This window comes from Lichenostomus cassidix, chromosome 1 (genome assembly GCF_008360975.1).
Source record: "Lichenostomus cassidix isolate B80296 chromosome 1, HeHo_3.0, whole genome shotgun sequence".
Lineage (NCBI taxonomy): Eukaryota > Metazoa > Chordata > Aves > Passeriformes > Meliphagidae > Lichenostomus > Lichenostomus cassidix.
This window is the reverse complement of record NC_139479.1, coordinates 17,491,451-17,519,004: the sequence shown is the minus strand read 5'-3', so window position 1 is coordinate 17,519,004 and position 27,554 is coordinate 17,491,451. Positions and strand designations below refer to the sequence as shown.

At 41.0% G+C, this 27,554-nt stretch overlaps 3 protein-coding genes and 1 long non-coding RNA gene across 11 annotated transcripts in view; 2 read left to right on the top strand and 2 right to left on the bottom strand.

Moving 5' to 3' along the window:
* Window positions 1-122: 122 nt before the first annotated feature.
* LOC146444285 (uncharacterized) lies at window positions 123-4,776 on the bottom strand. Of its 2 annotated transcripts, none has more exons than XR_014849971.1 (3): window positions 4,643-4,776; window positions 866-955; window positions 123-434 (listed from the first exon to the last, which is right to left on the bottom strand). It is a non-coding gene; the product is annotated as an uncharacterized LOC146444285 (long non-coding RNA). The 2 variants fall into 2 exon arrangements; XR_014849972.1 differs by lacking the exon at window positions 4,643-4,776 and adding an exon at window positions 2,221-2,795.
* Window positions 4,697-13,955, top strand: RAB9A (RAB9A, member RAS oncogene family). 2 transcript variants are annotated; one of them, XM_085051961.1, is made up of 3 exons: window positions 4,697-4,835; window positions 8,066-8,153; window positions 12,888-13,955. In XM_085051961.1, the coding sequence occupies exon 3, from the start codon at window positions 12,922-12,924 to the stop codon at window positions 13,525-13,527; it is 606 nt and encodes a 201-aa protein (XP_084908087.1). In that variant the 5' UTR covers window positions 4,697-4,835; window positions 8,066-8,153; window positions 12,888-12,921; the 3' UTR covers window positions 13,528-13,955. The 2 variants fall into 2 exon arrangements, with proteins under 2 accessions (XP_084908087.1, XP_084908076.1); XM_085051950.1 differs by lacking the exon at window positions 8,066-8,153 and having other exon boundaries at window positions 4,704-4,835.
* A 3,586-nt stretch (window positions 13,956-17,541) lies between these two features.
* TRAPPC2 (trafficking protein particle complex subunit 2) lies at window positions 17,542-23,502 on the bottom strand. Of its 4 annotated transcripts, XM_085051995.1 has the most exons (6): window positions 23,375-23,502; window positions 22,393-22,502; window positions 20,629-20,771; window positions 19,789-19,876; window positions 18,857-18,972; window positions 17,542-18,723 (listed from the first exon to the last, which is right to left on the bottom strand). In XM_085051995.1, exons 2-5 carry the CDS (start codon window positions 22,483-22,485, stop codon window positions 18,874-18,876), a joined length of 423 nt encoding a protein of 140 aa, XP_084908121.1. In that variant the 5' UTR covers window positions 22,486-22,502; window positions 23,375-23,502; the 3' UTR covers window positions 17,542-18,723; window positions 18,857-18,873. The 4 variants fall into 4 exon arrangements, with proteins under 4 accessions (XP_084908121.1, XP_084908098.1, XP_084908107.1 ...); XM_085051972.1 differs by having other exon boundaries at window positions 17,542-18,972; window positions 23,375-23,501; XM_085051981.1 differs by lacking the exon at window positions 23,375-23,502 and adding an exon at window positions 23,214-23,358 and having other exon boundaries at window positions 17,542-18,972.
* OFD1 (OFD1 centriole and centriolar satellite protein) overlaps window positions 23,087-27,554 on the top strand; it is a 30,368-nt gene continuing 25,900 nt past the window's right edge. The window contains exons 1-5 of one of the 3 annotated variants that reach the window (XM_085051756.1): window positions 23,087-23,209; window positions 23,840-23,941; window positions 25,811-26,011; window positions 26,802-26,870; window positions 26,956-26,983. In XM_085051756.1, coding sequence (XP_084907882.1) covers window positions 23,846-23,941; window positions 25,811-26,011; window positions 26,802-26,870; window positions 26,956-26,983 — 394 coding nt within the window. In that variant the 5' untranslated portion in view covers window positions 23,087-23,209; window positions 23,840-23,845. Of the gene's footprint in view, window positions 23,210-23,650; window positions 23,705-23,839; window positions 23,942-25,810; window positions 26,012-26,801; window positions 26,871-26,955; window positions 26,984-27,554 lie in introns of those variants that run through there. The other 2 variants (XM_085051746.1, XM_085051765.1) reach the window with 2 other exon arrangements.

The following is a 27,554-nucleotide window of genomic DNA, read 5'->3' as shown; positions in this document are numbered from 1 at the left end:
CCAAATTGCAACTACATAGTGTGTAAAACAGCAGGAGGATGTAGGTCACTGGAGTACAGGGAGCATAGAGTTCAGAAACAAAAGAAAAGCTTTGAAAAGTGAAATTCTTTTATTTTGTTGAAGTATCCTTTTCTTCAGTTCATTCCAGGTAAGAAAAAGATCTCTTAACTTTTTTAAGCAGAGACAATTTGGGTATGATTAGCATATCCATGCTGATACTCCTACAAGGAGCGTGACATTACAGGTGATCCACACAAACATAGGACAAATGTATGCTGAACAAGGCTAAAGTCTGTATTTGTCTTCATGGGGTTTTCCAGAGATGCTGTAAACTCAACCACGTCTTGAATCTTGTTATTTAACAGCAGCAACAAGAAATGTAAATTGCTCTCAAAGATCAAGCAGCCTGTAGCTGCAGAACTTGTGATACATATCTTAAAAAGACAAGAGCTAAATTAACAACGAATTTCACACAACTTTCAATGTAAAAACAAAGATACTATTCCAAATCTAAAGTGCTCTATTAATTTTAGTCAATGTTGCTGCCTAACACCAGTAACAAAACTCCTTCTGGTTCCTGGTGATCCACTGCCAGATCCACTTCTTTCTGTTCTGTCGGGTGCCTTTTCTATCTCCCTCATAACGCTCTTACTGTGCACTTCTTAGGGAGGTACTCAGCTGTCATTTGTTATTTATAACTCTTTCTTCCTTTCAGAACCAAAAGGAAATTTATGCTGTTTATTTTTCATCTAAAGTGTGTTCTTTTCCGTCTGCTGTGCTATGTACATTTGCTACTAAAGCAAAGAACTGCAACTCTTTAAACAAAAAAAAATAGCTCTTTTTTTGTGCCAAGAAGGAAAGTTACCTGGTAACAGGCTGTGGTTAAGGAGCAAATATGTTGAATTACAGTCCTTCAGGGAATCTTCAGGGTCTAATGGCCCAATTCACTGACTAGCTGGAAGATAAGGAAAGAAACAAGAGCACTTTGATAATTTCTTGGATTGCTTGGGAGCTGGCTTGCTGCGTTCTGGTATTAACAGGGGCATAAAGGCAGATGACTTCATATCCCCTTATTTTGTACTGCTGTAATTCAGCCAAGAGGTGACAAAGTCATGTTTTACTGAGGCCATGCCATCACTTGCCAGGATGGGACATAGTCTCCTTGCCAACTACAGATGGTAAAAAGTATTATTCACAACCTCTTATTACAAGAGAGCTTTGCTGATCCAGAACTTCCCCCTACTCACACAAAAAAAGTTGCCCTTTATTTGCCATTGGATGTTTTTTGTGCTGTTCACTCTGATGTGACTTAACAGTACCACTTCATGAATACACCTCTGTGAACAAAATCTTTAGGGTGCAGAGTCAGCTTTCAGATGATGGTGCGCGTTAGGGAGCAGCAAGGGTGGGTTGCTGCACACGGGAAGGTGAGCCAGGGGTGGATGGTGGGTGACAAAGCATGCAGGGACAGTGGCTTCAGTTAAAAGGGTCACTGTCTGGCAGCACCCAAACAAGAGCAAGGCAGGCCTGGTGACAATAATCTGCCAAAACTCCAGTGAGAACCAGGCGAGTCTGGGGAGGTGCTGTTGAATGGAGGTAGCAGCACAAGGTGGGGTGCAGGAACAGGACCACCAGGCTCATACAGTGTCTGAGCCAAAATGGAGCTCTTGCTGGCAGTGGGAATCTGAAGCAGCTGTCCCCACCAGCACTGCCCCAACCCTGCTCCCCCACACTGGGATGGTCAGGCCGCAGCCCCACGGCAGCCACCATTGACTGCTCTGCCTGCAGAATTTAGACAGGAGTGATTTTGGTGCAGGTGTTTCAAACCACATCCTACCTGGGCATGTTCTTCTGTCTGACCTCAGGACTGGCAGGTGTACTTTGTGTGACCAGCCCTATCAGTGGCATTACGTGTTCTACAGTTTTTGACTGTCCTATAGCAGCTATTGGGTTTGTTACATACGTACTATGTAACAGAGTGGACACAGGGAAAAGGGCCTTCAGTTCCTGATCCTCAAGCACTGACTTGTGTGTGTTAACCATGAGAGTAACCCTATGATGCTCCATTATGCCTATAAAATCATAGGCATAGCAGCCATGGTTACACCATGGTTCTTTTCTATTTTCTTATACGTTCCCATGTAAAAGAAATAAAAATACATCTCACCTGAGATGTTCAAGAATTTTGTTTCTAACTAGAACTTGAAAAAGTTGAGGCACCTGGACAAGCTGAAGATGTGGGTCCATATCAGCCTCATGAAGATCAATGAGGCCAAGTGCAAGGTACTGCACCTTGGTCAGGGCTACCCTGGTGTCAATACAGGCTGGGAGTTTAATGGATTGAGAGCAGCTCCAAGGAAAAGGACTTGGTGGATGATAGGCTGGACATGAGCTGGCTGTGTGAACTTTGCCCAGAAAGAATCAAAAGCAGCTTGGTCAGCAGGTCGGGGAAGGTGGTTCTGCTCCTCTACTTTGCTCTCATGAGACTCCACCAGCAGTGTTGCTTCCAGCTCTGGGATCTCCAGCACAGGGAGGACATGGACCTGTTGGAGCAGATCCAGAGGAGGCCACCAAGATGATCAGAGGGCTGGAGCAACTCATCTATGGGGAAAGGCTGAGAGAGCTGAGGTGGTTGATCCTGGAGAAGACTCCATGAAGACCTCATTGAAGCTTTCCAGGACCTAAAAGGGGACTTATATGAGAGATGGGGACAGACTTTTTATCAGGGCCTGTTCCAGTAGGATGAGAAAGGAGCGTAGGTCCAGATTGGACAGACTGACTATATTCAGGCTAGGAATATGCCCAGAGAGATAGTGGCAGAGCTGTGAGAAATCTAATCTTGTTGAAGATGCCCCTGGTCATTGCAGGGTGATTTGACTTGTTAACCTTTAAAGGTCCCTTCCAAGCCAAACTATTTTGTAATTCTAAATTTCCTCACATGTATCCAATGTGTTTCAAAACAAACTACAGTGTTGTTTCAAAACAAAAGACATGGTAGCTACTCTCCAAAAGGTATTAAGTGCAAAATAGAGTAATTATTTCCTTCACTTCTAAATGCAGCTTTTTCTTCTTTTTAAACCATTAAATAATACCATAACTGATCAGAACTTATATATGTTAGAATTACTGTAATTTAAAGTCCACTTTCCTACCTCTCCAGCACTTGTATTTTCTTCTAGAACTGGATGAAAGCATATTCCAGGAAAGAAGTACTTAAAAATTTTCAAAGTCCAGCTTTGTTACATAAAAAGGGGTCTGTATCATCAGATTTGCCTCTAGCATGGACTGCCTTTTAATAATTCTGTTCCTGTCAGTAGGAGACATCTCCTTTTGGCAATACTGGCATCTTGTTTTCCATTCCTTGGGCCGTGTTGTTTGTCTGATCCAAAAGAAGACAAGTGGCAATTCCAGTCTGATTGCATCTGCCTTGTGATCAGAAACATGTGATGACTGCTTGAGCAAATGGGTGTACTTATGCCTGTCATCACCTATTTCTCTTGATGATGTGGGAACCTCTTTAAATTGGTTTTTTTTTGTTTTAATTGTATTTTGCCCTCGTGAGGAGGTTGTTAAGAGCACAGAAAAGACTCTTATCACTGTTGCCTTTAGCTTTTTTCCCTGTGATCTTGTTTAAACAGTCAAGTTGGTGTTATTCTGAATTACTACAGAAAAAATAGTGTCTGGTTACTTCTTTTAAATAGCATGCTTTGTATTTCCATGAATTCCTTCCTTGACACAAGCACAGTTTTAAAAGTTTCTACTTGTAAAGTGAAGCTGCCTTACAATTATGAGTTTAGATTGCTGGGGCCCTTAGTGTGGAGCACAGTGAGACTACTGCCTTTAATAAATAACTCTGACCCGCAAATACTTCATAAAGGCGTTTCAGAGCTTAATAATGCAGAGCGTTCTAGAGCAAGTGACAGTGTTATCCTTTCCGGTGGGATGCTCTCAGACAGTGATCGATGAGGAATGGCCTTCGATGGGCCTTTCTGTGCCTGCCCCGGCTGTGGGCACAGCCCTTCCCGTTACCCACTGTCCCCATTGTTCCCATTCCCGCTGTTCCCAAGTTTCCATTCCCGCTGTTCCCATTGTTCCCAATCCCGCTGTTCCCCCTGTTCCCGTTGCCCACTGTCATTGTTCCTATTCCCGTTGTTCCCATTGTTCCCGTTGTCCGCTGTTCCCATTCCCCGTTTCTGTGCCCGTTCCCGCTGTTCCCCCTGTTCCAGTTCCCCCTGTTCCCATTCCTGCTGTTCCCATTGTTCTCATTCCCGCTGTTGCCCCTGTTCCCATTGTTCCCGTTGTCCGCTGTTCCCAGTGTTCCCGCTGTCCCCATTGTTCCTATTCCCGCTGTTCCCCCTGTTCCCATTGTTCCCATTCCCGCTGTTCCCATTGTTCCCATTCCCGCTGTTCCCGTTCCCGCTATTCCCGTTGTTCCCATTCCCGCTGTTCCCCCTGGTCTCGTACCCCCCGTCCCCGCTGTCCCCGCTGTCCCCGCTGTCCCCGCTGTCCCCGCTGTCCCCGCTGTCCCCACACTCCCGTTCCCGCCCTTTCCCGCTGCTCCCGGCTGAACAAACGCTCCCCCACTCCCGCTCGGGGCGTGGCCTGTGCCGGTGGGCGGGGCCTGGCGCTCGTCTCTGCTCACGTGGTGTGCCGGCCCCGCCCCCAGCCCGTCCGCCATGTTCGTTCCTTCCGCAGCGCCCGCCGGCGGTGGCGCAGCCCGGCACCGGGACCGGCGGCAGGAGCGCTCGCAGCGCCTTCCCGCGGGCAGGGATCGGCCTCCCCAGCGCGCCCGGCAGCGGCGGCAGTCCCCTTCCCGCGGTCTGGAGCCGAGTCAGGTTGCGTTATTTTCCTTTCCCCCGTTGCCGCGTTCCCCGCTCGCTCCCCCGCCGCTGTCCGAGATGCCGGGCGCGCTCCCGGTGCTCCCTGGCGCAGCCTGCGGGGAGCGGAGGGGCAGCCCGGCCGGGCCCGCGCTGGGAGAGGGCCCCGGGCACTGCCAGAGCCGGTGCGGGTGGCGGGGAATGTGGCGTGATCCGGGATCCCGTGACTCGGGGGCAGGCGGCGGCTCCTCTGGGAAGCGCTCCAGCCGGCGCTCGGCCGGCCGCCGACCCCGCAGCGACCCCTGAGAAACTGAGGGTCTGTCAGGGTGAAACTCGGCTTCCTACCTGTGTCCTCAAACTGGGAAAAGAAGCACTATTAAAGCTCCTTTAATCTCCTTTTTCTCGTTGCTGAGTGCTTGGAGCGGGCTGCCCAGGGAGGTGCTGGAGTCACGGTCCCTGGAGGTGTTTGAGGAGAGCCTGAACGTGGCGCTCAGGGCCGTGGGCTGCTTGACAGGCTAGCGTTAGGCCCTGGGTTGGCCTCGATGATCCCAGAGGTCTTTTCCAACCTAATGGATTCTGTGCTGAACAGGGGCCGCCTGCTCAGGGCGCCCTTGGGTTTCAGTTCTTCTTTTTTGCAGCAGGGACTCGGCTCAGCCCCTCCGCAGGGCCGGGGAGTTCCCAGCGGCTGCAGGTGGCTCTGCGGGCTCAGGTGTGGTGCTGGCTGCGGAGGGCAGGGATAGGGATGGGCCCGGGTTGGGAATCACTTCTGGCTGGGTGCTTAATGGGCTGCTCTCGGTGTAAGTCATTTCGTGTTACATAAAACTTGTGCAAAACAATTGAGTCGATAAGAGAACAGTGCAAGAAAACTAGTTTTAAAAGCCTCCATTAGTGGCCTTTATAGCAAGGTTACATGTAACTAGATACATAGAGAGCATTTAAGTTTTATTAACTTGGGTGGGACAGTCAGGTAGGGAACGTCTTGGTTTTGTTCAGGAATTAAAATGCTTGTCTGCGGATAGCTGTCATACAGTTTCCCATCCTACATGTTGTTTTCCTTCTTGTCCACAATAATTTACAGCTATACTAAATAAGCATGTGGGTTTTATTTGTCTTTACCTTTAAAGTGTTGTGCAACACTGAAGTTGTCGGTGCTTGCTTTTTTTAGAGCAAGGGTGGCTGAGTGGGACTGGGTTTTTTTGGTGGTTTGGGGTTTTTTTTGTTTTTGTTTGCTCTGGTTTGTTTTTTTTTGGTAAGTGTTTTTCCATTACTTTTTAGTAGCTTAGAAGGTAACAAGCTGTAATAGCAGACTGGAGGGAGAGGAGACATACCCAAAATAAATCCAAAACTTTTTTTCTTAGCACTTTTATTTTCGGAGAAACCTAGCCAAAGGATGGTACAGCTATATCTGTGTTTCATACCAACATCAAATTTATAATGAACTGTTACTTTTTTCTGTCTTCATTCAGGTTGTATGGAGCTGTCTTAATTTTAGTAACGCCTTTTCCATAAAGTTTTAAAAAATGTATTAAAAAACCCAAAAAGCTCTAGCAGTCCTTGTTTTGCTTTTGAGTGCTCAAACACCATCAGTGTCCTTAAACTGAAAATATGTGGAAAAAAAGAATTGCAGAGGGTCAGATAAGATACTTAGATTTCAAGCTTTGTTTTATTTTTTGTCAGTTTGGTAATAAATAATGGGAAACAGTTCTTCCAGCTCCTTAGGATTGGAATTTTACATAAACGTTTCACAATGAATAAAAACTTCCCAGCAAAAAGAGTTGTAAGACGTCCTTAGGGTTTTTGTTTTGTTTTTTTTTATTAGTGTTCATTCTCCTCGGTGTTTTGTTTTTGTTTTCATTCTCTGCAGAGCAGACAGTGTGTTGGCCTGGTACAGTGTAACCCACTTAATGCCTTAGGGATGGGCTTTCGTCACAGTTACACTGGGGAGAATATGAATGTGCAAGGTAGCCTGGCCAATAGAGGCTGCTATTCCTGAGATTCCCTGAAGGAAAAGGGAAACTAATGCAAGGGAGAAAGATGAGCATGTTTCAGCAGAAATAATTGCCAGATAAGTTATTGAAAGAGTGGAAGCAGTGAGAAGTAGGTTGCAAGGAGAATGTCAAATAGCTCAGGCATTGTTAGCAATGTTGGACCAAGAGCAGCAGCACTGAAGGGTGTTTTTAAGTTGGCTGAAAGTAATAGAATATTTAAGTTGGAAGATGCTTAACTGTGAGCTGCTGAGAAATGACAACTCTGATTAAATCTGAATAAATAAGTTAGCTCATTCTACTTGAACTTGGGGAATGGGGTTGGAAGTGAAGGTTAGGCCTCTGCGAGATAAAACTGGCAGAGATATAAATGTAGGTATTTCTCCTGACAAATTTTGCTGATTAACTTTTTGTCTAGCTGGAAGTTAGAATAAATGAAGTGATTCTGGCAGTAGGTACCGGAATGATTCAATGATTCAAAGGTTATATGAACTTCAGGATTCCTCCCCTTAGCTGCTGGGTCTTTCATAGTCCTGAGTCATGCCAGGCAACTGTTTGAACTAGAATCCCGAACTTCACAGGAGTTAAAAACAACCTTATAAAGAAACCCCCAAATACAACTTTGTTTAATATCTGAATAAGTGGCAACAGCTGAATGACAGTTCATTTTGGGTTGGGTTCAAATGAGAAATCACAATTTCTCATTTCTAGTGATATTCTGGTGTTAGATCAAGCATGTCTAGGCTGCTTACAACTAGAGGCAATTTTCAGATAGTCCATGTTTTCTTTTGGGTAGATGTTTAATAATTTGCTGACAGGTTATATTCATAGTGCAATGGTGAAATCAGATACAGGAAGGAAGACTTGCAAGGAGATTAGGACCTTGGTATGTCGAGCTGTGTGACTGAAGGGCTTCCAGGCAGCTGACAAGTGGCTGTCAGTAAAGGGGTGTTCCTGATCCACAGCTCTTACGTCAGTGCCCCACGGAGGGGAGGGTCTGTTTGGAGGCTGACTAATGTCTATGTTTGTAACACATTCGAAAGTACAAAGCCTGTAGCATCTTGACTTCATATCTGGATGTCTTCCTTTGAAATGAGAGAAAAGTCTTCCAAGGTCAAACAGGCTTGTGGCCTCTTATGCACTAAAAAAACATTCTTGTGCCACTTAATTGACCAGGGTGTAAACAACTACTCCTAAATATAAGAACAAGGATTGGCTAAGGGGAGAAAAGTGAGAAAACTTGCTTCTATCCTTTCTTTTCAGATTTTTGGAAACTTGCAGATCTGCTATAGGCAACAAGTTTAACCACTGTAGTGATTGAGGGCTGAGATGTGTAAAAACTCCACAAACAGTAAGTGTTGAAAACTATGTAGTTTTGGATTCTGCCCTTTCTGCTGCAACTCTGGTAGTTCTCGGAGCTTCTTTTCAAATAGTTCACAAAGAAGCCATTAATATCATTCTTTGATGGGCTACTGTAACTAACAAACTACGTTTTCTATACTAGCCTGGCAATTATTGTCAAAAGCTTTGTTTGTATTAAAAAAAACTACTAATGAGGGAGGGAGTTTACATTTCTATTGAAAGGCAAGTGTTTTTTTCAAAACAAATTTTCAAAATACTTGCAGTGGTGTGCCTTTTAAAACTTTTAATCTGATACCAGTGGCTTAACAAAATAAGGTGACTTAGCAAATGAAATGGTGAATAAGCTTCAAAACTGAAATAAATGTGCTGTATGTGTGTAAATTTGAGGATAGGAAGTTATGAAACATGGTCAGTGTTATGCTGGCTGTAGAAGTGCTAATTCTGCTTGTCTGTAATTTTAGTGTTTTTTCTTAAAGATGGCCCCTTTTTTCAGTAAGTCTTGGCTGATAGCGCATTAGGTTGTAAGTAAACGTGATCAGTTGGAACAAACTTGAATCTGTCTTACCTTTAACAGCTTCAGTGTATCACATATCCTCAAGAAAACCTTTAGGTTTAGTCTTGGTTTCATATAGCAGGTGGTTCATCAGTGAGCACTGAATGACAGTGATAACTGAAGCAAATTTCCTCGCCTGTTTCCACGTTAGGAAGTAAATACAAACAGAGAAGCAATGGTCTGGAAATTAGAAGTGTCCCTTATATCTGTTTTTTCAAAAATGCTGAGGCAGTTCAGTGGTGGTATTACAATAGATCCAGGTTTTGGTGCCTTATTAAATCAAGGGGAGTGGAGGGGAGATTTCAGTTGCTCTATGTGGTTTTTTGTTTGTGTTTTTAATGGTGTGCTCCAGTGGCTGGTATCAGTGTGGTAAAAATTAAATTATAAATAGGTCCAATTGACTTGGTTTGCTTGATAGTTTACATGGCATTGCAGCTTGCTGACATTATAGATACAATGCAGTTACTGTGTTGGCTAAGTTTTTCCATAGACAGAACTTGAGTTCAGCATTTGTCTTCAGTCTTCTGTACTCTGGTGTGAGCATGCCATCCTTAATCTATGAAATTATTTTCAGAGTGAAAAGGGAGAAATTCTTAGACTTACTTTACATGTTGCTGCTATGGTTTTCTAGACCAAGAATCTTGCTTTTCTTTGAGTGCTGCCTCAGTACCTAAGCAAAAGAGATACTTGCACTTAAAACAAAGACAGATATTAAGCTGACATATGGAAGGAAGACAGTCTAGACAGACAGACTGGACAAGGTAGTGCTATTTCACTAAGCTTTGCAGGACTGGGCATCAAAGATTTTGTAATGCAAACTGATTTTTCTGAGGTTGCTTAGCTTTTTGTCTTTTGTCATGACAGCAAATATTTGGACTGATAATGGAAATATCTGACTTACAGTTCATTTCACTCTTTAAAAGGGACATCTTGAAAGGCAACAATTAATTTACTTCTTTGTTTTATGGTATATGATCATGTTGCAAATTATTTTTAGTAGAAAATGTTCCCTGCTTTTAATAGGGGAATATTGAAGTCAGTGATTTGAGTACTGGAATCCTTTTAAGTTGGTGGAAGCAATTCAGAAATGGTTAGCAAAATGACCCAGAGTGGGGCTGCTTTTTATTTATTTGCTCTGACTTCCTTTGAATATTGAAATGATTTAGGAACATGTAGGAAAATTATTCTTGTTACAGACTCTTTGTCTACTAGGCTGAGATTACTTTTGCATTAAACTAATTGTGTAGCTCACTAAGAAATAACTGGAACAAATAGTTACCTATAATTCTATACTGTCTTGCAGTTCCTGATGTTGGGTAAAACACTCAGATGCACATTAGGAATTAAGTTTTTGGGGGTTTTTTAGAAAATTAATGATGATTTAAACTGAACATTTAAGGTAATAAACCTTCAGAAACATATTGGATGTTAACCATCCCTTCCAAAAACATTGTCAAAAAGCATATTATACAGATAAGTTGTATAATAGGAGAAAAAACATTAATTCTTGTGGTGTCTTAAGTGTTTATCAGTTTTATTTGTTGGTGTGTTAAGGCTTCATGACATTAGAGAAATCAATTATAAAAATTGAGCTCTTTAAAAATCTTAACTTATTTAAAGATGCGTAAGCAGAAAAAAGATGCAGCAGCCCACTGTTCTGAAAAATACTACTCTGGTTCAGCAGATACTCTAAACCACATTGTCAGTGGGGCTGCAAATGAATCCCTTATATAGGAATAAAACTGTAAATGTATAAAGTCTTTGCTGCTTTCAAACAAAAATACTTCTTAGTGCTTTTAAACATGTTTCTTTGCTGCTTCAGATGCAGTTTGTCAGGATCTGTTTAAATGATTGAACATATACTCCATTGTTTTGGATTAAAAACTGTACAAAAATTTAATTCTAGCCAAGCATGACAGCTTCTTCTGTGGAAACCGAATGTCCTGAAAAGCAACGTTGCCTGCAGCATCACGGGAAGACTCTTTCTGTAGCTTTTGTGTGAAAGGACCGGTTTTGTTCTAGTTGAAAAGACACTTTTAATGGTTTGTGGTTGGTCTGTAATTGTCTGTGCAGTAAAACTAATTTTATGGTTATCAGTCTTGTAGACCTCACTGGAATAGCCCACATAGTTGAAATTGTGCAAATTAACTTTGCAGGTTCTGGATGCACAAAGTACTAGATACTGTTAACACTTTCATTGCATGTAGCTTGTTTAAAATGTGGCTTTGTGGACAATTTCATGATAATAATTGCCGTTGATGAAAATGCAGAAGCTAAAGAAACGAGTGCATAGTACCAATCAGAGCTACTTAAGCCAGTTATTTATTCACATTGTGTCTGTTAGGGAACTTCTGATTTCTGCAGGACTGGAAAAATAAATTGTAACTTGTTCCCTACACTGGAGTGGAAGAACAGGAGAACATTCAGTACCCTCTGTTCCCACAAAAGCATTATTTATTAAGCAGCAGCTCTTATCCAATGGTGTAGAAACTGGGAACATAAATGAATACACTGGACCATTTTCAAGAGTTAAGCATAAACCTGTAAATGATATGCAAGTAGTCCAGTGACTAATAAAGGTTTTTCACATGCGTTAAAATGTATGAGTTCATAACCCGAGCCATAGCCGTTATCCCAATAGTCTCTGAAAGGTAAATGAACAATCTGCTTCTAGCTTCTAAGCAGTTTTAACAGTATCATAAAAACCTGTACAAAATTAAGGCTTTGTAAATGTTGTTAATTACACAGTATGAATGAATTAAATTACTTCCTCTGAATGAATTTTTAATGAAAGCAGTCAGTTCCTTGTATTTTGACATTTTTTTGTGTTGAGGCTTCAACTTACTGTAGATTATGTCTTACTGTAGATTGTGTCTAGGAAATAAATATTCAAAGATGTAAAGTCACTGATAAAAAAATTCCTGAAATTTCTTGCTCCTACTCTAGGCCTTGACTGTAAGGCAGCACAGAGTCATATGACTCTCATGCCAGCTTGTATCAGGTACTAATTCTACAGCCACACTGTGGCTGATGTATATGCCAGTAATGCTAATTACAACTAGCAAGACCACATTCCTTCCTTCAAAGAAAAAGAGGGACTAGGCAACTTCTGACCCATTTCCATTTTAAATAGATGCTATTTTCAGAGGAGCCTGTTTAGGCTGAAGCCTGTGAGCTCTTTTACTATCAGGCAGGTTAAGGAACTCAGTTTGCGCTTGTTATAATGAAACTTCACCCCCAAGCAATTAAAACACGATTTTACAGTATTAGATGACAGTATGGCTGTGAGGGCAAAGGTTGGGTACAAAGCATGAATGAGCAAACTACTTTAATACTAAAGGTTTTTTTTTAAATTTCCTTTTAAGTCTGACAGTTAAAAAGCCTTGTTTAGTGTCACTAATTTGCCATTCTCATGCTGGCAGCCAGACTATTAACTAGCACTGCCAGACTTTTTGACAGTTTTACTATGGGAAGCTGACACCTCCTAACTGAACCGTCAGTGTAGGCTTGGCCTCAGTGTCTGGTATCTTGAGTATCATTGAAGTAGCAACAGCAGATTTGCTTTTGTGATAGTTTTAATAGTATTCCAGTCAGCAGTGATGTTCTGCAGGGAGAAGACTATAAACTATTGAATGCTTGTCTAAATAAAATTACAGCACTTGCATTTGTTCTACAGATAACTGTGTTCCTAGTGCATAGGTTTAAAAAATAAGTTTGGTAATGCAGCACTGAAGTGACTAGTTCAAGGCACACGCTCCATAAAATTCTCTCCCTCCACTTTTTGCCATGAACCTTTTCCAGTGAACATAAATGAATCATTGCACTTGTTGAATGTGATTCAATACCCTTTCAGCACAAAGCAGGGAGTGTTTTGAAGGGTTTGGGGGGGTTTAAAGAGTTTTAAGTGACAGACCAGTAATTTATGAAGCATACTGCTTAGATGCAGACTGCAGTGTGTGGAAGAGACACATCTTAAATGTGGTATTCTTGACTGGGTGTTCATACTGGGTACTCATTACTGAAGTATCTACAGCTCACCTGTTTAGTGTAGTCCTGTTTTTGTACATGAAACTTGATGTTGGTGGACTGCAAAACACATTCTAGATATTTATGTGTGCGAAATTTACTGCTCAGAACTATTTTCATTTTTAATGATTTCTATCTTTACAGGTCTAGGAAACCAGGAGGATCTTCTCCCGTAAGAATGGCAGCAAAATCATCACTCCTTAAAGTAATACTGCTAGGAGATGGTGGAGTTGGGAAGAGTTCCCTTATGAACAGATATGTCACCAACAAGTTTGATGCACAGCTGTTTCATACAATAGGTGTGGAATTCTTAAATAAAGAGTTGGAAGTCGATGGACATTTTGTTACAATGCAGATCTGGGACACAGCAGGTCAGGAACGGTTTAGGAGCTTGCGGACTCCTTTCTATAGAGGTTCTGACTGTTGCCTGCTAACCTTCAGCGTGGATGACTCTCAGAGTTTCCAAAACTTAAGCAACTGGAAGAAAGAATTCATTTATTATGCAGATGTCAAGGAGCCTGAAAGTTTTCCATTTGTGATACTGGGTAACAAAGTTGATATTGATGAAAGGCAAGTATCTACAGAAGAAGCCCAAGACTGGTGCAGGAATAATGGCAACCATCCCTATTTTGAAACCAGTGCAAAAGATGCCACTAATGTTGCAGCAGCCTTTGAAGAAGCTGTTAGAAGAGTTCTAGCCTCTGAAGATAGATCAGATCACTTCATTCAAACAGATACAGTAAACCTCCATCGGAAACCGAAACCCAGCTCATCTTGTTGTTGACTTCAATTTCTTTTTGCCAAATTAGCTTGCTCTATAAAAAAATGGGGAAGGTGTAGTAGATAAATAACAAATGGGTTTCACTCTAATATTAAAATCATAATATTCTGCTGCTTTCATGGGGGAGAGAAAGGAAAATCTCTGTTCATGATTGACCCGTTACTGAATTAGTGATGCTTTCTGTTTAGGAAGATGTCAAGTAAAAAAATTATATAAGAATGTAATTTGCCAACTTTATTCAAATGATAAATATTTTGAATATAATTAAAACTTGAAAGTTCTAGAAGCACTACTTTGGAGAAGCTGTTCTGGAATTCAGGCACAAAGATACTTTTATATGTGTATATTTTTATGAAATCGGCATTCCACTTTTGTTTTGTTAGATGTCAGTTTCTTAACAATGCTAGATATTAAACTTCAGTCTCACTACATTCCTTTTGCTGTGAGTGGTACTTCATCTCTAATGCGGTTATTATAAGTTAATATAAATTACCTCCAGGTCTTCTAATGGCCTAATGTTGCTGTAATTTGTGTAGGTTTTTAAGTAGGAAATAAATTTCCTACATATTTAATGTCCATTTTTTTCATTCTAATGCTGCACTAATTTTTCCATCAGTTTGATGCAAAATACTGATAATTTTTAAAGTTAATGTGTGTCTTTGCCTTAAGTCTATTCTAGCATGTTTCTGATCAATAAGGTAAAAAATCTGAGTAACTGAAGTATAACCATGTTTTGAAAAATAAATATTTTATTCAGTCAGCTTTAATAGCACTTGAAAGGATCCACATTATGACAGTTTATTAGAAAAATGTTTAGTATACAGCCTTAAAAGTTCCAAACTTCTTGTTCCTGTTAACCTGAGCTATGAATGTGTTTACCAGTAATATCTGCACTGTGATATTAAGGATTGGCAATAAGTAGAGAACTCAGGAAGCTCTTGACTTACAGTAGAGTTTGACAGCTTTCATCCCTAATACAGGTATATAACTATAGGCAGTGTTTGAGCTGAACTTGATCCTTATTTAAATTGCTATTTTAGGATATGGACTTGTACATTTAAGATAATGTCTTTTATATTACTGAATTCATTTCATAATGATGAACATGAGCAAATCCTGTATTTAATGGACAGTCTTTTTTGCAGTCATGCAGACAAAACCACAGGTGTATTTGAGGCTTTCATGTGCAGTTTAAGTGGTAGAATACTTACATTAAAAATTACTCAGTATTGGCTCTCAGAGTAACCAGTGTTCTTGCAATAGCAAAATTGCTAGTGCACTATTGCTTCAATCTGTAGTCTGACTGCTAACAGGCACATACGTGAGAAAGGAAGTCTGAGGCTGCAGGACAGGCCCTGTTATTCATTAAACAACTGCTCTCTGTACAGCAACTTTTTTGTTCCAATAGAAAAGCCTTTCTTGAGAGTACATTACCAGCAAGCATTTTATCTTAAAGTATCTGATCAATCAGTACCAGGTGTAATTATTTGGAAGTAAAGCTTGCAAAAGCAAACCCTTTTTGCTCTTAGTACTTTTCTGAATGTATTGTATTCTTGCTTGAACCTGTCCAGGACAACTTAATTGTCCAGATCTGCTACTCCGGCTTAAAAGTGGTATCTTCTTACTTTTTGTGCATTCTTAAATCTGATTTATTCTTGCAGTCCTGCATCTACACCAACAAAACTGTTTTAAACTTCAGTCCCTGAGCAGCTACATATAGGTTGAACTGCTACTTATTATGTTTAATTTCTTGTCAATGAATGAAAAGATCTTTGAAGAAAATCTTAGCTAAATCCCTCTTAATCTTAGGATGAGTGAGCAAAAAGCTTTAGAAATGAAGATTGCTTGTGTTAGGGGCTACTAAGCTACTGACATGAAGTTGTTGTAAAACTACTACCTTACTACTTAAAGCTTCCTTTAACATTCATTTTAGCAGAAATTAAGGTTGAAACAAAACCGGAGCTGAAAATACTATGACTGGAGTACTGTAGATACCACTCAAATAAGATTGCTAAAAGGGAAAAATGAAGGATGAGAACCATTGTGATCCTTCTTGTGCCCAGGCATCCATCTGTGTTACCCCATCTGTCCCCTTTCCATGTAACATCATGGTTGTCAAGCCTCCATCTTGGATGCAGGTTTAATAAAGTTAAAACATAATCCCATAGAAGTGTATTACTCATGCCCTGGGAGCTGCTGTACTACAGCTGTACACTAATCACAAAAGCAGCCAGTGAAGATAAAGGGGGGTGTACATTCTATAGTAAATGAGACAGTATAGGAATTACATTGAGGTCAGGAATTGGTCTCAGAAACTACTGGGTGACAACAGAAGCAAAAGTCTTCTAACAAGCAGTTACAGGTGACAGGTATAAAGTCATAGTGCTTAATAACATTAATTTCTGTACTTTGTAAAAGCTTTGTATCATTCTGTATGGATGTAAGGTAGGCATTGTGGCTTATGTTTCAATTCACAGATTCATTTCAAGAGCTAATGTATCTCAGATATTAGGGACTCCTGTTAGCAGTATTTGGAGCTCTGTAGATTGACAGAGCATACTGTGTAACACATATGCAAAGTTCCAGGTGTCCTATAAAATGAGGAGAAAAAACTACTGGTGAGGCAGACTGGTGAGACTGCTGAAAGCTGTGCTTGTTAGAACAGAGAGCAGAATGGGTAGGGGCAGAAGAACTACCTAGGACAGCTGGCAGCCCATGTCACAGCAAAGTGTATTAATGCTTACGTAAGCTGCTTCAACAGCTGCTCTGCACCTCAATGGATCTTCAGGTCATCTGACAGGCTACCTAAACAGTAACAGAACCTTGTAGAGAGTGGAGTCTGAGTTGCATTTCCAGCCCAACTTTTATCAAGGCTGACTCATGTTAGCTTGTGCTAATGTTCTCATCTCCTTATGCTTGAATTTTGAACAGCTTAGGGTAATTCTCGTCCCTTTAGCTCCCTAACTTTTTTATTGCCTTTATTGCCTAATGCACTTTATCTCTGTTTTCTCATACTGCAACAGACTGTGTACTGAATTCTTACTCTTAAGCCACTGAAAGGGTAGAAACATAATCCTTGCAAAGGAGGTATCTCTTCGCTGAGGAACTGTTCACTGAAGCATGCTAGAACTGCAGCTTTCAGACCTAGTGTGTATTTTTGACTATAGTTGACCACAAGTAATTTTCACCCATCACTTGAGCTAGTGGTCTTTCAGCTGACTGTGAAGAGTCACAAGCTAAAGCATAAACAAGTGTTCATCCATGTACAGAGAACTTGAAGCTACCTCACCAAGGCCCTTCAGAGTTGTGTCACAAGACAATGATCCTGAACCGCAAATGCTATAATGACAAAGGTGATGAGTTTGGACATAATTCTTCAATTCCTGTGGCCAGTAACAGTGTTTTCATAAGCTTAGGTGGACCTGAAACTGCATTTTCCATCTATAATTCCTATATGTAGAAGAAAGAAGGAAAGATGTAAGGAGGGCATAAGAGCGGGCACCATTTGGCTAACTGCCTTCAGAGATCAGAAGAGAAAATGCTTTCATTTTACTTAATGTTCTACTGCAGCAAGAAATACAGTTTTAAAAAAATGCACTTTCTAAGAGTGGTGGAAACTGTTAGCACTAATTCTTCGTATTTGCCAAGCCTTTTCTTACTGTTGTGTATGTGATCATTTAACTTAAATATTTCCTCAGTGAATCTTAACTGTTAGTATTTTTCCAGTCATCATGCTACAGGGGAGGAGGCTGAAAACAACTGCAGCTCAGCAGCTCCTTATCATATGATCAAGAATGCTTTACCTCAAGTGTGTTTCTGTTGTTTCCATGTATACAGAAAAAAAATCAGTTGATTTATATAAAATTACATGACATTATCAAAGTGCTGTACAATGTAGTTTGTATGAAATCACATTGCGAAGACAAGTATTCCCATCTTCACTTGCCCACCATGTAGTGTTACTGTGGTTACCTAGTTTTCTTCTAAATCACTTCAAGTATACTCAACAGGCATCCATACTACATCAATCCATTTTTTATTTAAGGTAAATATTGCAACCTTTATATCATGTTCTTTTTTCTCTTGGGATATTTTACAGCAACAGCTTAGCAGTAAGTGCAGAAATAATGACTGACTGTACATTTATAGCTCATATACGTGTGGTCCCTGTAATTATACAGCCTATGCAAAATGTACTTCTTAGAATAGCAGGCCACTTCCTTTGGAAATTACTTTTCAGACATTTTTTAAAAAGTACAAGAAAATAGCTTATACAGATTTGCTACAAAAAGGAACAGAACTCTTAAAAGACTGTAAACCCAAACAAAATATTAGGTATGTATATGCCAAATTACCTATTTAAAAATTACTGGTTTGGAATGATGTTAAGTTTTGCAAAGTGGTTCTTGAAACATTTTACAATTGAATAGGAGCCAGATAGGCCAAATAATGCCTTTTTGAGACCAACAAATAGAAGTTCAAAGGTTTCATGGTTCAAAGATTCTTTTCTAAATCTATTTGCGAAAAGAAAATTTCAGCAGTTGCAGAAATAACCAGAAAAAAAAAAGGTGGATTTAAACATGTAAATTTACTTTGGGGTGTTTTTGTGTGTGTGAATTAGAATTAATGTCAGGGCAGATTTGGCTGTTCTGGTCTACTTCATCCATTGATGCTACACTGCAGCTAAATATGTATTGCACTAATTATATAGTAAATTTAAAATTTACTTTTAAACTTTAAGGTTTTTTCCACAAAATTTCTTGAATTTGAGACAGAGCTTTTCTGGTCTATCCTCTTTTTATTGAGCACTTAATATACATACAATTATGCATTCATAAATAGAGGCCTGATTTACTACCACAAAGTGTAATGTTAGTCTGGTTAGTCTGCAGAGTGAGTCCTCCAGTGAAGGAATACAGGTAGGAAAGTGTATAATAAAATTAACCACTTAGGCCAAACAGTCAAGAATTGCCTTTTGCTCATATTAAACCAGATGACTGGCAACATCTTTTGCATTTAGGTCTGATTTCCTCCCACCCTGTGTCACAGGCTTACACTTTGCATACACATTAACACATAATGTCTCAGTTTCTTCTTTAGTACTTCTGCAGCCTCTGATGTTTTAAAACTTTGTTTTCATACCACATAAAAGGAAACTTCTTGAGATACACATTTTAACCAGAGAAGCTTGGCTGTTATCTGTATCAGCAAAAGAAAAAGCTGCTTCAGCATCCAGTTAGTGAGTTCTCAGAAGATGAATATCAAACATGCAGGGGACTAACCAGAATACGTTCAGTTCAAACAATCAGGAAGGTAGGGAAAAAGCACTCACTCAGGAAATTTATTTATTCAGCTTATAAGGTGTTTCTTCCCAAGGAACTGGACTTTCCTTTCAAAGGCAGTGGATCGAATAGGAGAATTGAGTTCATAAAATGGATTCATGGCAAACTGGGGAAAGAAGAAAAACCTATCAGCACAATACCCAGCCCTGGAAAATGTCACTTCAGGTGACACCTACTACTAGCTTTCAGCCTATTTAGTGCCACTAAGAGCACAGAAGTCCTAAACAGTCCACGCCCTTGGATTCTCCCCATATATGTGCAGAGCCATCCCCTACCACCAGCTCTCCAGAACAAATCCATCACACCAGTGGAAATGAGAATCATTTGAGCCCACAGGAGGCTGAGATGGTGATGCTTCCCATGACTGTTTGCCATGACCCCATCTAGTGGAAGTACCACCAGGATTTGAGAACAAGGGCTATGGATTGAGAGCAAAACTACCAGGCTCTGTGGAACAGTACTTTCATTAATGACACAATACTACCACAAAATGCATCACAAGAAGTTGCCCCCCAGCTTCTCTGTTGCCAAAGAAGTTGTGGCTGCCCCATACCTGGAGTTGTTTGAGACCAGGTTGGATGGGGCTGTGAGCAACCTGGTCTAGTCAAAGGTGTCCCTGCCCATGGCAGAGGAGTTGTGACTAGATGGTCTTTAAGGTCCCTTTCAACCTAAACCATTCTGATCTATTCTATGAAAAACCAATAGACTAAAGTGAAGAATTCTAAAAGAGCACAGTTTGTAGCAATTTTGAAAAATCTATTCTGCTTAATGGGAAAGAAATCCTTTGTGTCACGTTTGCAGCTCTGGCTGATGTGGCTTGCATGGGTACTTACACAGACCCCCAAGAGAAAACGTGGTAATATACCTGTGCCTGAACACACTTAGAAGTACTGCAGGAAGGCCATAAAAAAGGAATTCTTACCTTTATATACAACTCATATACATCATTAAAGAAGTTCTTAATTCCATCTTCTTGCCTTACATCATGAAGCATTATAAATCTCATATGTACAGTAATTAAGGAGAATAAAACTTTTACAAAGAGGCAGGTAACATATCCTGAGATAAGTATTTACACCTCATTCTGCATATACCTAAAATGTTTAGCTGTACACGAAATAGCAATGACTCATAGGAGGAAGCATTTAAAGAAATAATTGAAGCAATGAAATTTAGAAAGCACTATATTTTAACATCACCCTGTCTGAAAATAATCATCTCTCTAGCCAAGGTTGTTCTTTTTAAAACGATGTAATTCTGAATGTGGATGATGCTCTCTGCAGCTTTGTCATATGCTCCTAAAGTTAAAATGATTTTCAGTATTACTTGCTATGTGTAACAGATGTTTCACAATGAACAGTTCCAGGACTGCCTGCACATAATATAAAGCCTTGGCACTGCATTTTCACCATTGGTGTGATTGACACCAGGCAAATTCCTTGCCACTTCTCCTCTCTAGCATGGTCAAAGGGGTGGAAACAGAGAATCATAAAAGCTTGCTCAGAGCCTCTCACACCTCTACTCCATGTGTGCTCCACATTTCATTATACTTTTTTAGCTCCTACAAAGGTAAAAATCCACCTTTCCAACTGTTCCCAGCTGCTGTGCTTCCCAGCATAGTTCTTCCTGAAGCTGGTGACTCTAACTATAATAGCAAATAGCCAGAGAAACCTGTTCCAAACTCATTTTATCTAACTCACCTCTTTCTGGGAAAAGGCTTTTCTTACAGAAATACAAGGAAAGATAATAAGGAAGGATATGTCCAGCTGTGACAAAAGCAGAAACAAACCATTCGTTAAACTTGTCCACAGTCTTCAAATACATGTTGTTAGAAAGCCACATGTTTTCATCTACGAGGTCAAGCGCAGCATGGGCAATGAACTGGTTGAGATGGCGATGGTCATCCTAATGCATTTCCAGAAGACAGTGGATTAGTAATTCAGTGAAAGGAATGAAATATAAACAATGATTTGCTCAAGTTGCTACAGAAACAGTGTGCAAGTTACATAACTTTACATATATCCTGCTTTTCTGTCACATGTGCCATCCTGTAATTAAATGAACCTAATATATATTGTCATGATATTTGGTTTCAAGGGAGAAAAGAGGTGATAAAAAGATCATCACAAAACCAGTCTTGAGAGCAACACAATTAGTGAAGCCTATATTTATATCACAGGAATGGAGTCAAGCATGAATTCTTTTTTTCACTCATGGGTAAACTTCCACCTCTAACTTACTCCACAATGGAGACCCTCATATGTCTTTTTCTCTTCTTTCCAGACATCTGTTTTTGTGATATTTACAGCAATGTAGCATTTCTTGGACTATAAAGTTTACATCAAATTTGGCAGAAATTGACCCATAGGTTACAATGTGCAAAAGCTGGGGGACAGATGGGGAAAGCAGAGAGATACAGAGGATAGGCATGCTGATAATATCACATAAAGATTCTGGTTTTCTTGTGTTATTTACCTATAAACAAGATTGCTTTATTGTTTGGGGGGGTGTCTTCTTTTTTCTAAAACTTAGTGCAGAAAAACATCCTGCAGCTAGTATTAAATATATGCTTGCAGATGTAAATTGCATCTCTTCCTATAATCAACATAAGTGATCACAGTGTTTGGCCTGTCTACTTCGTAGACAATCTATAACACCACAGGACATCTGCCAAGAAGAGATACAGGACAAAACCACACTAGAAGCTTTTATCAGACTGGAAAATAAGCAGTCTTGCGCTATTTCCCATAATACCACTCTTACCTCAGAGTTTTTCCCTCAAATCAGCTTTTACACAGCCTCACACAAAATCTAGTCCAACTAGCCTTATTTATGATCTTTTATGGGACAGTAGTTCAGAATACAGGTGACACCATGCACTTCCAATCAGTGAGAGCATATACATCCATTTTTAGATATACTCACAGATCCATGCACTTCTATTCTGTTTCTTCTTTGATGTAGCACCACTTACAGATACATTTGTTCTTTTCCCACTGGAAACACTATTTATTGAGTAGCCTTACATTTCTCACATTTTCAAAGTCTTTATTTATCAATATAAGTTTTAAGATTTCCTTACTTAAAAGCAAGTGTGACTAATAAAGATGATTAAAAAATTTGGTATTTTATAACATAAAAAATAAAGAACTGAATAGAGTTTTCAAATTTATGTTGCTTACTTTACCTGTAAGTATATTAGTGTATAAAAATGCCTTAAAAGTGGCATTAAATAATGAACAGCTATTATAAAACCTCTACACACTAAGAAAAATTACTAAAGCAAAACTAAGATACATATTCTATAACATACTGCAGCGAGTATGTGTTTTGTGAAGAATTAGCATAATCTGGCAGATTTTATAAGAGACTTGAGAAATCCAGAGTACTACTCCCTATGACAAAATTTCTGTTTAAAAACCCCCAGAAAATAGTAGATACTACTTTTAACATACTGGTCATGCTTCTAATACACTGTAAAATCATGAAAGAATCACAGGAATCTCACGGGGGGGAAAAAACACACCTTCGACTCTACTTTTCCAGGAGGCAGAAATTCCATTTCAAATATGGGATTATCATGATGACCAACTATCACGAAGTAGAAACTTCCAGACATGCTTCAAAATAGCGCTCCTTAGAAGGAAAGACAGACATACTGGTAAGTCTATATGCAAACTCTTAATCCATGTAGAAAAGCTCTTAAAAACCAGCCAGCGTGCTCCCATCCATATCTAGCAGAGGCTAAAGACAGATAAACACTTAGGTATGCACATCAAGAGAATGGAGCCAAGCTCTTCTTGGTAGGGCCAAGCACCAGGATGAGAGACAACGGGCAGAAACTGATGTCCAGAAGTTCCACCTGAACACGAGGAAGAACTTCTTTGCTGTGCAGTGACCGAGCACTGGAACAGATTTCCCGCAGAGGCTGGAGTTATTCCAGAACAGACCCGTCTGGACACCATCGTGTGCCCTGCGCTCCCGGAGGAGCCTGCTTGAGCAAGCTGGGCCAGCTGCCTGTGCTCCCTCCCAGCCTGACCGATTCCGTGACTCTGGGGGAGCGGGAGGATATCCTTGCAAAGTGGACTGGAAGTGAACCTAGGTACCTAAACCCGATTCCTGCCCAGCTGACGATGATTTCTGCCCCGAGAGCCCCCAGGCACCCGCACGCAGCCACCCCAGGCCGTAACGCGCTGCGCTCGCCTCGCAGGAACCGCCGCGCTGTCTGCCCCGGGCCCTGCTCGGAGCAACACGGAGGGCAAGGGCGGCAGGCGGCGGGCGACCCCTCATCGCACACAGCGACCCGGGACAATCCCACGGCTCCATCCCCGGGCTCTCCACAGGTACCGGGAAGGCCGAACCGTCCCGCCGCCTCCCGACGTCCCCGGCGGAAGGGCCGGACACCGCGGGGCTGCCGTCCCCCGAGAGGACCGCGGCGCAGGGGGAGAGGGAGGCGGGGAGGGAGAAGGGGTCTGGCCCGCAGGGTCCCGCCCGGGCCCGCCGCCTACCCTGTGCCGCGCCCCGTCCGCCGCCCGCCCGCGGCCGCCCGGAAGCGCCGCGCTGCGCTGTGCTGTGCTGTGCCCGCCCCATCCGGCGGCTCCGTGAGCCTCAGCGGCCGCCGGAGCTGTGCCGGGAGCCCAGAGCGGCCGTGACCCGCTGAGCCCGGCCCCGCTGCCAGCCCCGCTGCCGGCCCCGCTGCCAGCCCCGCTCCCGGCCCCGCTGCCAGGCTGTGGGGTGGGTGGGTGGGTGGGTTGGGTGGGTGTGGGTGGGTGTGGTCCGCTCCCGGCCCCGCTGCCGGCTCCGCTCCCGGCCCCGCTGCCGGCCCCGGCGCCCTGCCTGTGGGTAGCGGGAGGCTGCCCGGGAGAGCCCGAGCCAGCCTGAGGGGAGGCGGGAGCGGCGAGAGCGCTCGGCGTCCCGCTGGCCGTGGGTCGAGCTGCGAGTCAATAATGCCCCTTTTTGTTTCGGTGTTGTAGGGCAGGATGGCTTCGGTTGAAAGGGAGGCATTGTCCCAAGAGGAGCTCCGGAAAAGGCTGTATCAGACTTTTAAGAACCGAGGCGTGCTGGACACACTTAAGGTGTGTTTTGTTTTCAGCAGGTGCTACCTGTGATCCGCTGTACTGCTTTAATATTGAGAGCAGTGAAAGCCATGCCGAGTACAAGTATCTCACTCTGTCCACAAATGTATCATTTCGTATTCCGGGGGATGTTGTGTTTAGGGTTTTTTCCCTCCTTATATGAGGTTGTCCCTAAACGGAATGGCTTTTCATTATGAATTGGCCTCGGAGTCTTTTTCAGGAAGGTTAAAAGCCTATATTAGGTCTTTGAAAATATCCGTGCTGCAAAAAAAAAAAAAAAAGTCATGCAGGGGAGAGAACAATATTATTAGAATAAATAATAGGAAAGGATCTTGTAGGTCACAGGGTGTGTTTATTACCAATGAAAAGTAAGCATGCTAAATGAATAATACCTCTAAAATATTCCAGTTCTGTTTTAAAACTATTTGAGCTGTTTTGTCCCTGTCTGCTCGTTCAGGAGAATGTCTTGGGTAAAAGCTCAAGATCAATATTTCAGGAATACCATTGATAATCCGATAGCCAAGAATTTCCTGTTCAGGACAATTTGTTTCTGTGTTACTGATTTCCATACCAAGCTTGCAGTGCTTGAACCGTTTCTCATTTGGTGTAATTAATAGTCTATGAGATTACTTCCATCTGATAGACTGTTAGTTCCATCTATTTAAGTCCTGTTTTCCTGCTTTGTGTTGCTTGTCTAGGACGTTATTTCGGCTTTCTTTTTTCATACTGGAGGTGGGGATTTAGCCCTGTGCTTTCCACCTGCACTTTGCCACAAGATGTGTAAGAGGTCACTGTTGTTGGATGTCTTTGAGACAACATCGCCTCTGTTAAAGTTGACTGAAATGACAAGTTCACACCTCTGTTAAAGTTGGTTGAAACTGGACAAATTCAGAAGTTAATAAGGAAAACTTTTTTTTTCAGTTGGCTTCAAGAGTTGGACTCGATGATCTGTTCCAACTCAGAATATTCTGTAGTTCTATAAATGTGTTGTCAGCCTAATTTCTCTTGAAAACTGTACTAAAATACCAGGCTAGTCTGATGACCTGGCTTTATTAATTTTCGATAACTGTTTTGTTGCATTTTTTGTTACATACTACCTCTTTATCCAGTTGTGTCACTGCTGCATGCCTGCTGTTGGAAGCATAAAACACTATTTTTGTCATGATCTTTTAGTATTCTATAAAAAAAATTGTATAAATATATGATGAAAGTAATTTTTTCTACCTTTTACAGAAGGGAGATCTTCTGATTTTAGGTTACTTTTTTCTCTATTGTAACTCAAAGAATGCAAATAAATAATTTAAAAATACCATTTAATTATTATTAGTGCCTGTAGGTCTTTAGTGCATGTAGTGCTCTTTTACTTCCCTACAAAAGAATTTATATTAAAGACATTGAATTTTTTGTTTATTTTGCCATTTCCTTTTGTGATGGCATGAGCAGCTTCTTGATATGAGACTCAGAAGAGGACCAGTGAGGGTTCCAAGAACACCTGAAATGGAGGCCACATCAGTCAGGCTTTATTTAAGCCATAAGGAAGGAGATCAGGAAAGCAGTGATCTGAAAATGAAGCTGGGGTTACAAGAGTGGTGTTTGTGTGAGCTTTTGACTGGGAACTTCTTTTCAGTCCTATTTTTGATACATTTTGAGGGAAAGTCAGAGTTCACTGGATCCACCATTAGAGTATTTTGCAGAAAGGCATGATGTCCATAGAGCACTTCTAGATTTTGCCAAAATTAGTCTGCCCTGTTCTGTTATGTAGGTTGTACAAGTAAAATGAGGCTTCCTGTGGATTTTTAGAAATTAAAAGTCTCATTGATTCATGTGTAAACTGATAATACAATGTTTGGGGTTTTTTTTCTATATCAGACACAGCTCCGAAACCAGCTAATCCATGAGCTAATGCACCCAATTTTGAATGGAGAACTTCAGCCACAGATGGTTCCAAGTGAAGACAGTTCACTTTTGGTCACTGCTTCCAACAGTTTGGTGGCAGATCATCTACAGAGATGTGGCTACGAGTATTCACTTTCTGTTTTCTTTCCAGAAAGTGGATTAGAGAAGACGAAGGTAAGTTCAGTATTTTGCCTATTCCTTCATGTCTAGGAGCTTTGTTCTCTGGGGGTTGTCATGTTCCAACAATTGAAAAAATCCCTTTTTGTGAAAGGAAATACAAACATAAGTACAGCTTCTGATCATCTCCACAAAGCATTCCATCATTCAGAGTGATTTTCATGAGTACTTTAAATTGGCAATAAGTTGATGATGCTGTTCTGGAAAGGTGCAGCCACGTTCTGGCTGTGTGGCAGAGCACTTGGGAACTGAACTTGATAACAGCTCATTTGGCCATTCAATTCCCTGAAAATGTGGCTTCAGTTCACGCTGTTCTAACTACAAAGTGTGACTTAAAAGGGCAGTTCCTGCCTTCCCTTTGTTTCTCCTCTATAAGTGTGTGATAGGGTGAAGTTGTTTCTAACTGAAAATTAATTTTTTGACCTGGTGAGCAGTTAGTCACCATTTGGGTTAGTGAGCTCATCTGATTTGTATGATAAATCAAGAAAAGAGACAAGGAAAATATCAAGGACATGTTGAGGGTGGGGAGGGAGCAAAGCTCTCTCAGCTGAAGATGAAGCTGAAGATGAAGCTCAATGCTGGTTGCTGTATGTCTTAAGTAACGAACGTAAGGATATGTAGAACATCAGGCCTTTGAAAATATTTTGCAGGGAAGAAATAGATCTTTGGCAGATGGAAGGCATTTACAACTGGAAAATAGTGCCTTTTACATACTTGAAATTATTTTAAATTATTTATTTTAATTAATAGTTTTAAATTTTCCAACTGGTTTTTCTTTTCCCTGAAGCTGTTCACTATGCAAGATCTTCTTCAATTAATGAGGATTGGTCCAAAATCCAGTCTTTACAAATCACTGGTAAAGTTATTTACATTTTGAAAATAAGCTTAAATTAAAGTGTTGATGAAAATAGACTGGCTAAAACTTATTTTCTTTCTTACAGACTTCAGGAACTCGGAAGGAAAATAAAGGTACAAAATGTTTACACTTGATGCAGACAAAGATAATTGTGTTAGCTTCATTTTTGTTAAGATGTGAGCAATAAAAAATCAGATTTCCTGCATGTATGTTGGTATGGAGTAACATGGATTTAGTCAGATTTTGAAACTTGCAGTACACCAGGATGATGAGTGTTGTATTTCAGGATTATCCAACTCCTGTTTGTGGTGTGGATTAACTGTTAACATTCACTTACAAAATAAATGACTTGTACATTAGAAATATGAGAAAAATATGTAATCAGGTATTAAATAAAATGCTCTTTGGAAGATTTTCATGCTAACTTTGGGAAACTCAGATTTTGTGTTTATAACACTGTATTAGCTTGCAGAGTATACTTCAAAAACTAGTTACAGATTTAATTGACTTTCCAGTGTTTTATATAACAAATAATTCTTATCTCTGCATGGAGAAACACAGCCATACTGTATAACCTGAAGGAGCTTGATCTTCAAAAGCCCCTGTTCCCTAAAGGCCTCGTAGTTAAGCAGTAATAATCTTCACTCTCAACTGACCTTGGGAGTCAAGAAACGTTTATGGGAG

Bases quoted from the DNA above. Each gene is read 5' to 3' on its own strand.
- RAB9A (XM_085051961.1), top strand. From the start codon at position 12,922: ATGGCAGCAAAATCATCACTCCTTAAAGTAATACTGCTAGGAGATGGT.
- TRAPPC2 (XM_085051995.1), bottom strand. From the start codon at position 22,485: ATGTCTGGAAGTTTCTACTTCGTGATAGTTGGTCATCATGATAATCCC. The intron at 20,772-22,392 runs GTGTGTTTTTTC...GAAATGCATTAG, and splicing joins CTGGAAAAGTAGAGTCGAAG to GATGACCATCGCCATCTCAA. The intron at 18,973-19,788 runs GTAAGAATTCCT...TTCTTTCCCCAG, and splicing joins TATATGAGTTGTATATAAAG to TTTGCCATGAATCCATTTTA.